The sequence below is a fragment of the Arachis ipaensis genome, chromosome B3, assembly GCF_059453495.1.
Source record: "Arachis ipaensis isolate K30076 ecotype BB chromosome B3, ASM5945349v1, whole genome shotgun sequence".
Taxonomy (NCBI): domain Eukaryota; kingdom Viridiplantae; phylum Streptophyta; class Magnoliopsida; order Fabales; family Fabaceae; genus Arachis; species Arachis ipaensis.
This window is the reverse complement of record NC_142438.1, coordinates 95,677,533-95,690,126: the sequence shown is the minus strand read 5'-3', so window position 1 is coordinate 95,690,126 and position 12,594 is coordinate 95,677,533. Positions and strand designations below refer to the sequence as shown.

Here is a 12,594-nt window from a genome sequence, read left to right as displayed (position 1 = left end):
AAGCAAAGAAGACAGTAGTACCAGAGTTACTTCAGAAAGACAAAGCAACTCCAACTCTCAACTCTATTCCCAGCATATAATTCCTAATAGTTAACTTTTTATGATTCCGCCTGACTAAGACCTGCAAGATAACCATAGCTTACTTCAAGTCACAATCCTCGTGGGATCGACCCTAACTTGGTCAGGTATTACTTGGATGACCCAATGCACTTGCTGGTACTGCTGCTGTACGAAATAGTGTGGGTTTTGCGTACACGTACACCAACCGGGTGAATGGTCATCCAAAATAACCGACATGATTGTATGACCAAATAAAATATTTTACATTGTCAATGGATTAAAATTAAACTCATATATATATATATATATATATATATATATATATATATATATATATTGGTATTACTTATATTTGTTTTTGGTCCTCCTGCCAAGGTTAGGTCTATAAAGAATATAGAAGTAAGATCCATTTTGAGCCCAATATAATTATTTGAAGGCCTAAATGAAGACTATTTATAAAACTGTGCATATTAGGAAAGGGTAAGGCATGCAGACGTAGTTGCAGCTGAAGCCGAAGTGGAAAACCTGAAATAGAGTGTTTGAAACCCTAAACCCTAGAAAAAGAAAGGTTGTGTAAGACCCCAGATTTTTAGAAATTAAATAATAAATTAATTATGATTTATTTTGTTTATTCAGGATATTGTTTTCAAAAACTTTTATATTAATTGGATATTTTTTTATTATTGATTTGAAAGCTTGAGTAATTGAAAAATAATGAGGATTTTAGATATATGGTTTCATTTGAATAATTAGACTTTGAACTCTAGTTTATGATTTTAAGAGAAATTAATTTGACTATCTTTAATTATTTGAAAATTAAAAATTAAATAGTAATTTTCATAAATGAGTGTTAGATTAAGGAAAAAATGGTTTTCAATTACTATATATCCCTAATTTTTATTAAAATTACCTAAATTACCAAAAAATCCCGAAGTTGAAACCCTAACCCTAATTTAACCCTTACAGGCGTCTTTCACCCCCTTTTACTTCTTCCCACCACCACTCCTCACTCTCACATTCTTCACTCACTCTCATACACTAACAAAAAAGAAAGGGAGATTCGAAAAGAAAGGGAGATTCAAAGGAGTAGAGGGAAGAGGAGGGGGAGACTGCACCGCCACTGCATGTTGTCACTGCCGCACCGCGTCAGCTCGTCGCCGATCTATCCATGAACAGCCATCGCTGGAGGAGCTCCGCGCTAATTGCCGTCGTGCTTCTTGGTCACCATTGAACAGAATCGTGAAGGGAGGGAGAGATGCTCGAAGGAGACAAGGTCGGGACCAGCCTCGTCACCGTTAGCACCGCAGGTCGCCGCCGTTGTTCCGTGGTGTGCGGGCTTCGCGAAGAGAGAAAGATGAACGTAAAAGAGGAGTCTGGTTCACGCTGTCGTGCCTCCATCGCCGCCATTTCATCATCGCTGCGGCTAGGCTGTCGCTGCCGTCGACATTGGGTTGGCTGTGAAGGATTACCATGTGTTCATAACACGCAACGGAAGAAAAAAAAGTAATCCTTAAAGATCTATTTTGTGTTTAAACTTTATTCCAATAATATATAATATATAGATCAGATCTAAATACCTGAGTACGCTAGTAAAAATCTTTTTTCTCCTTCGATGGTACGAAGGCACTATGCGTATCCACACCGAGACCAACCTTTGCTGTCAACTCTTTGACCAATGGATATCTGATCTAAATTGAGAAACCTCTTGCAACTCTTTGCACGCCATAAAATTTTTCTCCAAGAATCAGGCTCACATACGTTTATGTGCGTAGAGGTAAAGGAATAAAATCCTTGTGTTTTATTCTCATCTGTAATTCCTTTACTCTTGGCATACATATATATAGTATGAAATTTGTTACTGATTTTAAATTTGAATCTCAATTCAAATTTAAATCATATCTTGTTATTTTAAATCTGAATCTTTCAAATTTATGAATCATATCATAACTCAATTTGAAACAGAATCAATTAGGATCTCATCCAAATTTAGAATTCAAGTTTACAAATAGAATAACTAATCATTCTCAAATCTCATTTACTATTCTCAATCATCATACTATTATTATATTCTTGGTGCTAGCAAAGAATACAATAATATTCCATTTTGAATCAATATAATTATTTATTTGATCAAATTAAAATAATAATTAAATAATTCTACAGCAAAGATTAGAACACTCGTTAGTGTGTGACCCCATAGGTTCAATACTAAGCGGGTAGTAAATTAGTCATGCTAAATTTACTAATCAAGGTTGGCGTCTAGCAACACTCCTCAACGACCCGATAGTATGAAGTAATATATTTTTACTAAGAACCTCAGAAGAACAAAGTATAATTCCTTCCATCTTTCCAGCTCTTGGTTAACCCTTAGAGTATGGTTTAATTGTCAAACTCTAACTTGTTACCATTATTATAATGAACTGTGAATGACTTAAGAAACTCATTTCTTCATTCATTCAATCCCCTTGGCCAAGGTTTTATTCATCTTAATCATTATAATCATAGAGCTCAAACTCTTTACCGAGAGTTGACGGATTCCTTATTGACTAATCATTAATTCTACAAGTATTTAAATCATACCCGATATCCATTCAACTAGCACCCTAGGGTATTAGGTGTCCGGAATCAAAGTATAATAAATACATTGTTAATTACTATGACAGTCGCAGGTCAAAGGAAACTCTATTACTATGTTCATCTTGAGAATATCCTATTGACAAATATGCGGTAATTATAACCATTAGGAATTCTCAGAGTGAGTCAGTTCAATAGTCATATCTCTATATGCACCATCTATATATATAGTTTAATAATGAGATATATTAATCTTCATCCAATGAAGACCATTATATATATATATTGATTTTTCCGGATTATTAATGTCCTTTTTTAATAATCCTATGACCAAGAACAATTTAGATTAAATTATAAAAGATTTATCTCTCAATATTATGATCACTATCACAATAATAAATCTCTAAATTTAATCAAGGACGTTATTATATTAACATTTTAATATAATAACAATAACAAATTATTTGACACGTGATTGATTGAATTGTGGTCATACTACTTATTCCCAACAATCTCCCACTTGCACGAGAGCCAATCATGATAAATTGGATCTTGGGCATACTATTATCACAATAATCTCCCACTTGCACTAGAACCAATCAATCATGTGTATAATTTTTCAATGCACATTTGTATTCATCAAAACTCTTTTGACCTTAAATACCTTTACTTTTGAGCATGTTTGCTTGACCTTTGGTAAAATACAACCAGTGTATAATAAATATCACGTTTTCTCAAAACATGAAATCTCACACTACAATAGTGCATAATTTTATTTTAAGGACAATCCTTATTGAACATGATTATAAAAAAAATCTAAGTAACCATTAGATCTATCTTTATAGAATTGTATCATTATACAAATAGGCTATTTTTTCGAAAAGTTAGTTTGACGATCAAACCTTTTATACTTTCAGGAAAAAAGTATATCCTCTATTGAGTGATATACAATTCTAATAAAAGTAATTGTACTCCCACTCTTTTTTTAAAGATGGAATTCCTTTTCTAAAAAAGAGTTTAACCTCTTATCACAAACACTTTATCATAAGAAGAGTGATAAAAATAATCTCATTATTTCTTTAGGATAACCAATAAATCTCATTTATCGGACCTAATATCAATTCTATTGTTGTGCAATCTCTTAACACATATAAGACATCTCCAAACTCTAATATTTTTGAGTTTCAACTTATGCCTTTTCCATATCTCATATGGATAAAAAATTGATTTAGTGAGAAATTTGTTAATTTAGTAATATTTCTAAAACGTAGTCTAAATATTTAACAAACAGTGATATTTAACTAAATCAAATTTCATGTTTCTTAAACATGATGGAGTACATAGAGTACTAGTATTTATGCATGGAGAGAATCTCATTCTCTATTCAATAGAATATCAATTAGATATTAGAGATTTTACTTTAAACTCTTATAATAAAAATACTCAATATTTTTATTATTGGTCAAACCAACCCTTAAGAGCAATTTAGATTCGCATCCTCAATACTCATATTGAGTTTCCAAAAAGGCCACAAACCTTAATCATATTAAAGCCAATTATAAATTGTTTGCAACAAAATAAATCTCCAAAAATGCTTGCAAGAACAATTCTCACAAAAGCCATTTGCCTAATGGCATTTCAACTTCTAAAGTTGTTTAATTCAAAATATACTGCCCAATACTCCCACTAGTTTAAATAAAATCTTTGATAATCATACTATCTTACTTTGGACACCATACATCTTCTCAAGATGTTCAGTAATAAATAGTGGGTATATGCTTTTGAAATTAGAACTCATAGTTGTCAAAACAACCCATATTGTAAAATAATATTATAAATACATCAAAAGTTTTGACCATTTCAAAGCCAATTTTATTGGAGAATATTATCATCTCAATGATAACCCTTTGAAAATACAATTCTCAAATTGTATTTAATATATTACTTTCAAGTATGCCACATAAAAGGTGGACATAATTAAAAATTTAAAATATGAAAGTAAATTAAGAAATCTATATTTCTGACAAAATTATTTAGAATCGTGAATGAGTACCTTGGTTGTCAAGTTGTTACTCATACCTATTCTAAATAAACATGATTGAATTATATCCTATATAATTATAATCCCAAATAATTATCTGGTTGTCAGACAATTTTTTAACTGAATTATATTTTATACCCCTAGGTTATCTAGGTTCAAGTATAAAATTAATTCCCTTTATTACATCATCATATGCATGAATAAATTCTATCTATGAGTACAAGTCTCCTGGTTGTCAGGTTGCTCCTTGTAAACAAGAGATAAATTTATTTGTTTGGCAATCTCCTAACTTTTAGGATTTATCTCTATTATTAGAGAATTTTTCATCAGTACTCATAGATTACATTTTATACTCCTAAGTTATCTAGGGAAAATATAAAATTAAATCTCTAATACATCAAATGTATGTACTGATTATTATCTTGAAAATAAAACTCTTGATTGTCAGGCCGCTCTTTATAATCAAGAACATTAGAAAAACTAATTTCTAAAATTATAGTGTTCAAAACACATCAATCAAATCAAAATTTGATTTTTCATGTACTAACGTTTAGCCTCAAAAAAATTTATCAAATCAAATTTGACCTTTATATATACACTTATATACATAAGAAACAAACGAAAGATATTTTGCATCTTATTCCTTTTATTGTGATCAAAATCACAATAAAATTTAATATATAAATAAAATCAAACAAAATATTTGATTATAAATATAACTTTTATATTAAAAGAATGATAATTTAATCACAATTAAATAATTAAAATAAATTAACTATTAATTTATTAGAAAACTATCTCAATAGAAATAAATACATTACATGCTTAAAAACAATTTGAATTAATCCTATTAATTCACAAACTTTAAGAAAATAGGAATAAAAATTTAAACACAAAAAAGCCAAAGCTCTGATACCACTGAAGGATTACCATGCGTTCATAACACGCAGCGGAAGAAAAAAGTAATCCTTAAAGATCTATTTTGTGTTTAACATTTATTCCAATAATATACAATATATAGATCAGATCTAAATACCTGAGTACGCTAGTAAAAATCTTTTTCTCCTTCGATGGTACGAAGGCACTAAGCGTATCCACACCGAGACCAACCTTTGCTGTCAACTCTTTGACCAATGGATATCTTATCTAAATTGAGAAACCTCTTGCAACTCTTTGTACGCCATAAAATTCTTCTCCAATAATCAGGCTCACATACATTTTTGTGCGTAGAGGTAAAGGAATAAAACCCTTGTGTTTTATTCTCATCTGTAATTCTTTTACTCTTGGCATATATATATATATATATATATAGTATGAAATTTGTTACTGATTTTAAATTTGAATCTCAATTCAAATTTAAATCATATCTTGTTATTTTAAATCTGAATCTTTCAAATTTATGAATCATATCATAACTCAATTTGAAACAGAATCAATTAGGATCTCATCCAAATTTAGAATTCAAGTTTACAAATAAAATAACTAATTATTCTCAAATCTCATTTACTATTCTCAATCATCATACTATTATTATATTCTTGGTGCTAGCAAAAAATACAATAATATTCCATTTTGAATCAATATCATTATTTATTTGATCAAATCAAAATAATAATTAAATAATTCTACAGCAAAGATTAGAACACTCGTTAGTGTGTGACCCCATAGGTTCAATACTAAGCGGGTAGCAAATTAGTCATACTAAATTTACTAATCAAGGTTGGCGTCTAACAACACTCCTCAATGACCCGATAGTATGAAGTAATATATTTTTACTAAGAACCTCAGAAGAACAAAGTATAATTCCTTCCATCTTTCCAGCTCTTGGTTAACCCTTAGAGTATGGTTTAATTGTCAAACTCTAACTTGTTACCATTATTATAATGAACTGTGAATGACTTAAGAAACTCATTTCTTCATTCATTCAATCCCCTTGGCCAAGGTTTTATTCATCTCAATCATTATAATCATAGAGCTCAAACTCTTTACCGAGAGTTGACGGATTCCTTATTAACTAATCATTAATTCTACAAGTATTTAAATCATACCCAATATCCATTCAAGTAGTACCCTAGGGTATTAGGTGTTCGGAATCAAAGTATAATAAATACATTGTTAATTACTATGACAGTCGCAGGTCAAAGAAAACTCTATTACTATGTTCATCTTGAGAATATCCTATTGACAAATATGCGGTAATTATAACCATTAGGAATTCTCAGAGTGAGTCAGTTCAATGGTCATATCTCTATATGCACCATCTATATATATAGTTTAATAAATGAGATATATTAATCTTCATCCAATGAAGACCATTATATATATATTGATCTTTCCAGATTATTAATGTCTTTTTTTAATAATCCTATGGCCAAGAACAATTTAGATTAAATTATAAAAGATTTATCTTTAAATATTATGATCACTATCACAATAATAAATCTCTAAATTTAATCAAGTACGTTATTATATTAAAATTTTAATATAATAACAATAACAAATTATTTGACACGTGATTGATTGAATTGTGGTCATACTACTTATTCCCAACAAGTTGGGAGGAAAGGGTGACTGTGGTGGACACTAGTGATGTTGCATGTGAGGAGGAGGGTTGGCTCTGCCACCCTTGCATCTGTTGAACTGTTGCTAGGGGCTGCCCGCCGTGCCCAGTCACTACAAAAAATTCTGGTAAAAACGGCGGTTTTTTTGGTATTTACGGCGGTTTGAACCGCCATTATTACCAATAATGGCGGTTTCGTAAAGCGACGTAATTCTGGGCGCCATTCTGGTTATTACAGCGGTTTTCTGAAAACCGCCACAATTCCCTGGGTTAAAACGGCAGTTTTTGAATAGGTTAAAACGGCGGTTCGAACCGCCGTTATTTCCAGGGTTAAAATGACGGTTCTTGGATAGGTTAAAATGGCGGTTTGAACCGCCATTATTACCCTGACAGAATGGCATTTTGGTTGGTTAAAACGGCGGTTCAAACCGCCGTTATTTCCAGGGTTAAAATGGCAGTTTTTGGATAGGTTAAAACGGCGGTTTGAACTGCCGTTATTACCTTGACAGTTGCATTTTGGTTGGTTAAAACGGCATTTTTAAACCGCCATTTTTACCCTGACAGTAGCGTTTTGATTGGTTAAAATGACATTTTTGAACCGCTATTTTACCCTGACAGTGACATTTTTTATCGCTTAAAAAAATAATTTTTACAGCCATTTTTATCGAGTTAAATAAATAATTTTATGATTAAAATTTCACAATAGCAAAAAATCATAATCCATAAATGAAATATTATATAACTCATAAACAAAATATTAATATAATATGTAATTTTTATTATTGAAAATCAAAAGTAATAACTCCTATACAAAACCTTGTCTTACTAAACTTACCAAAATACAAACATTGCAATAAACACTAATCAGTCAAATCTACCCCTTCCAGTTCCCTAAAATATGTTAATATCTAATAATGTATTTAAACCATCTAATAAGTGCTGTCTTTTTCATCTAATACAAGACAAGTAGCTTAGCTAAGTGATGATGAATAAGATTTGGAGGCCAAAAATTTCTTCCTTTTGTAATTAATTTTAAAACAAGCCTGCCTTAATTTCTTGGTCTCTTGTGTGAGTTTCATCCCAGGAACTTGCTCCAACATCTTTGTTTCTTGCTCCAACACTCCAAGCACCAACACAAATAACAAATAAGCTTTCAGCGCAGTGAGAGGTAGACAACAAATAATCTTAGAAATAATATCCTTACTAAGACTGATAGTTAATCTTCTTATTATTTTTGTAGATAACTAGTGAAGTGAATGCCTACTAACCTCAACTTAAGGTGACTCTATTAACTTGAAATTGACTTCAAATTGTGCTGTATTTTAGAGGTATTACATCGTTCAGGAGAGCCAGAATGAGCAGTGACACACTCCACAGTCCTAAACCCTTTTCCTCTCTGAGTGAATGAGAACAGCAGCAGAAATCAGATACAAGATAAGTAATTTCTGCATTTTTCCATTTTATATAACAAATAATGAGGCCTTGGCTTATACATTAACAAGAGTTGAAGATCTAAACCCTGTTTCACATGAAAAATTATTACCAACAGATTCATATTAGTTAAAGCAAGTTAGTTAGTTATCTAAATAACCAAACAACTCATTTACATAAGAACACTGAGACACACTATCTGTTTTCAATTAATTCTTTTTAATACTTGATTTATGGTTATTTGATTAGTAAGAATGTTAGCAAAATTGTATGCAATATCAGAAGTATTTAATAAATGAAAACAAGCAAAGTAGCAGCAAATATAATAAATATAAAAATAGAGAAATTTAGCAATGCCATTCGAGAGGACTACATTAAAACCAACCAAGATTCATCAAAGAATTAAAGAAAGAATAAATTTTATAACCTAAAACACAACTCTTCCCTCATCCCATTAAGCATAAAATTTCTTAAATCTATGAGCAGGAAAAAAAAACTTACTCAAATTATGACTCAACATGAATAATTTTCCAACAAAACCCAGAAATTGCACAGTAATTAGGAAGCTCAGAAGCCATGGTGAGCGATTTCTCAAGAAACAAAACAATAAGGAACAATTAGAGAATGTTGTGCCGTGTTGCAAACCAAATCAAATTAAATTGAGCTCAAAAACGAACAAAGTTTCAAACTTTGATACAACATCATGATGTGTAATAAGCATGTAAAATATAAAAAAATAAAAATAAAAAGAGAAAAAACCTCAGAAACAATAAAGGGTAACTGAATTTACCTGCAAAAGGGTTGAAGATTGATGATTGTTTGGTTTTCTGTTTCTGCGACTACAATGAAAATGGAAATTTGGAACAACTGAACAAGAACAAGGAACAAAAAAACCAAGCAAGTTAGTTAGTTAGTTATCTAAATATTTTAAAACATATATCTAATATGTCTTCTCAAAAATGGCTATAGTGGTGCAATATCTAAATGACAGTGACTGGTTATAGAAGAAAAATGGCCACTAGGAAAATAAAGTGGATGCCATTGCAGCAATGCTATTATTTGTTGTTTCCACATTCCCAAAAATACACATAATATTATTTTATTTAACGGATCCATTGATGCATATAGGATGATGAATCCTTCTCATCATCATGTTAATTTTTTACATAATTTTATTATCACGTATAATTTTTTTTAATCTTTTACTTAAAATATGAGACTTAAACAAACTAAAATAAGTAACATTAGAAAATAAATAATAAATATAACAAAAAATCACATGTAATGAAGTTATATTAATGATTGATTATTGATGTATCCATTATTGTAGTGATAAGGGTATGCATGCATGCCTATGAGATGGTGCAGCTAAATAGATAAAATCCACTAACCCAGTGAACTTTAAAAGCTTCACTGCCCCTTGTATTTTAGCCTCAGCTTCTTTTTCTATACCCATAATAAACCATATCCAATTATAATAATTTCATATCCAAATTTAGGAATCTTCAACCAAAATAAGAAAGAGATAGATGATGATGAGCTTATGATAATGCAGAATGAGTATAGATAGATAGAGATTTTGAGTGGGTTCAGAATCAGTGCATGTAATTTCATAATGGATGACACATTTTTTCTTCTTTTCTTTTCCATGATTATGACATATTATTAAAGGCAAACCTATCTGATGAGAGTTGAATATTAGCTTTGCTTGCCAGTCCGGTGACAGAGGTGAAAGATCTGCATAATATGAAGCAACAAAGGAAAAATGCATTTATCATCGGATGTTAATAATTAAATAATCAGCTTGCATTTTGGGTCAAATGAAGAAAAGGGAAAGTAAAGACAGAAGAAGAAGAGAAAGAAAGGGGAGGGGAAAGGCTGCAGATAATGCATTAACTATTATACTGGTAGAAGATAGCGTGTAAGAAAATGGAAGAATGAAAAACTAGGTATTGTTTTAGCAGACAACCTAAAGTGTCTACAAGGTAGAATAGATGCTCTGAAGTTTACAAGTCCACAAGACAAGGAAAATCCCTTTATAGTTCATAATATTCTAACTGGAATGGGAATTTTAAATCCATTGTCACATGACAACCACTTATATAGGCCAGCTGAAAATAGTTTGGTAAAAGTAAGAAATAGTGAACAATGTTTTAATTTAAATTGCAAATTTCTAACAGGGATACAGTTCTACCAAAATAACCACAAAACCATTTAAGATGTTGTCTTCTTCACATTCATCTTCATTGTAAAACCATATATCATTAACTTCTTGAGCCGCATTCCGATATAATAGGTATGGCTTCTTAAGTTCATACTCAAAATCCAATAGATTTTCTACTAGGTTGTCTGTCAGAACAAATATTACAAAGAAAGTTGCAAATCAGAAAACTGATAGCACAAATCAGGCACACAGATGAATGAGAGCAGAGCACTAGTACATTTATATTTCTCCAAACAATGAGGAAATAATAAATCAAGCACTGCCAAAAAGAGAATATGCAATCTACAGCAACAATAATGCAAAATATATTTGAATGATTGAATCTATCCAGCACTGAACATTAATTAGCATTTAGTAGTTAATCTTGGAACTAAAAACACCACAAAATGGATTCAATTAAAAAAAAAGAAACACAAATCCGAACCTGTATTTTGTCGATTCATGACAATGAACTGAAACTGAGGCTGCACATTCCTGAAAAACGCAAAATAAAAAAATAAGGGAAATTGGTCAAGGATCAAAGTGCACATGAACTGAAGCATATGGAAAGAGGAAGAAGCAGTGTTCATTGATGACCTCTTGACAACAAATAGAGATCCTTCGACGTCCTTACGACTCTGGAAAAAAAAAAGAATACATCCAGAAATTGAAGAAACGAGATGAGAGATTATAGAAATGTGTCAAGAGAGAGAGAGAGAGAAAGAGAGAGAGAGAGAGAGAGAGAACGGACCCACTGATTAGTTTCAATGTTGAATTCGTAGAAAGAGACATGAGCGGCGGTGAAAAGAATCTCGGCGATGAAGGGATTGAAGCGCTGGAGGACGGTGAGATTCAGCACCTTGGTGCTCTGCCTATCCAGATTCGGCATCAGTTTCTTACTCTGACTCTGCGACATCTTTAGCTCACAACCAAAATAACAACTTATAAGATGTACAAACTTATATATACAACCAGAGTATTGGAAAGGGTAAAATCTTACAGGTTTGAAATTAGAAATTTAATAACAAACTAAGTGAACTACTGGACCAAAGTTGGCCATTGAAGCCCCAGCACAGCATTCATTGCCATATGAGGATAGAATGAAGTGAAAAAGTATACTAAAACTGAAAACAGCAGCGTTGCTTTAAATTAAAAATAGCAGTCATATTAGTTAATACAAACTGCAATTGGTGTAGGGATTGGATTCACCTTTTTCTTCTTGACGGGTTTGAGGATCTTGATGATGCATTTTTCATTATCGGTGGAGTGAACGCCCTCAGATCAAAGACCTCATTGTATTTCCCTCTTCCCACCTTCCTCACAACCTCGTAGTCATCTTGCTCTCTGCAACTCATGAACTCAATTTTTTAAACAGACATTAAATAAACAAAATAGGAATTCAAATTGATGGGAAGGTAACTAAAGCAAATTCATTCCCTTCTTTCCCACTTTAAGAAGAATAGATAGTTAATTTTACCTCCCTGTAAGCATGAATGCATTGAAGAAGTGGCTCCTTAGCCTTGAGGTTACTTTTTCCTTCCTGCTTTGCAAAATAACACCAGAAATTATTAATGTATCTCATAAAAGTTAAAAGTTAAATCCTTGCTTATGTACTAAGGCTTAGAATCTGACCTGAATTTCCAGCAGTTCTTGCTTTGCTACCTCCACCGATGATAAAGTACTGAATGATTGCAGCTGTGAAAAACCACAATTCTATTTTAATAG

At 31.5% G+C, this 12,594-nt stretch overlaps 1 protein-coding gene across 1 annotated transcript; it reads right to left on the bottom strand.

Annotated features, from left to right (window-relative positions):
- Positions 1 to 8,523: 8,523 nt before the first annotated feature.
- Positions 8,524 to 11,785, bottom strand: LOC107630662 (mRNA-decapping enzyme-like protein). Its single transcript, XM_088510186.1, has 6 exons — positions 11,621 to 11,785; positions 11,467 to 11,507; positions 11,315 to 11,364; positions 10,344 to 10,403; positions 9,457 to 9,533; positions 8,524 to 8,631 (listed from the first exon to the last, which is right to left on the bottom strand). The coding sequence occupies exons 1-6, from the start codon at positions 11,783 to 11,785 to the stop codon at positions 8,524 to 8,526; spliced, it is 501 nt and encodes a 166-aa protein (XP_088366312.1).
- Between the last annotated feature and the right edge of the window lie 809 nt (positions 11,786 to 12,594).

Bases quoted from the DNA above. Each gene is read 5' to 3' on its own strand.
- LOC107630662 (XM_088510186.1), bottom strand. From the start codon at position 11,785: ATGTCGCAGAGTCAGAGTAAGAAACTGATGCCGAATCTGGATAGGCAG. The intron at 11,508-11,620 runs GTCCGTTCTCTC...TTTTTTTTCCAG, and splicing joins ACATTGAAACTAATCAGTGG to AGTCGTAAGGACGTCGAAGG. The intron at 8,632-9,456 runs GTAAATTCAGTT...TCATTCACTCAG, and splicing joins AATCTTCAACCCTTTTGCAG to AGAGGAAAAGGGTTTAGGAC.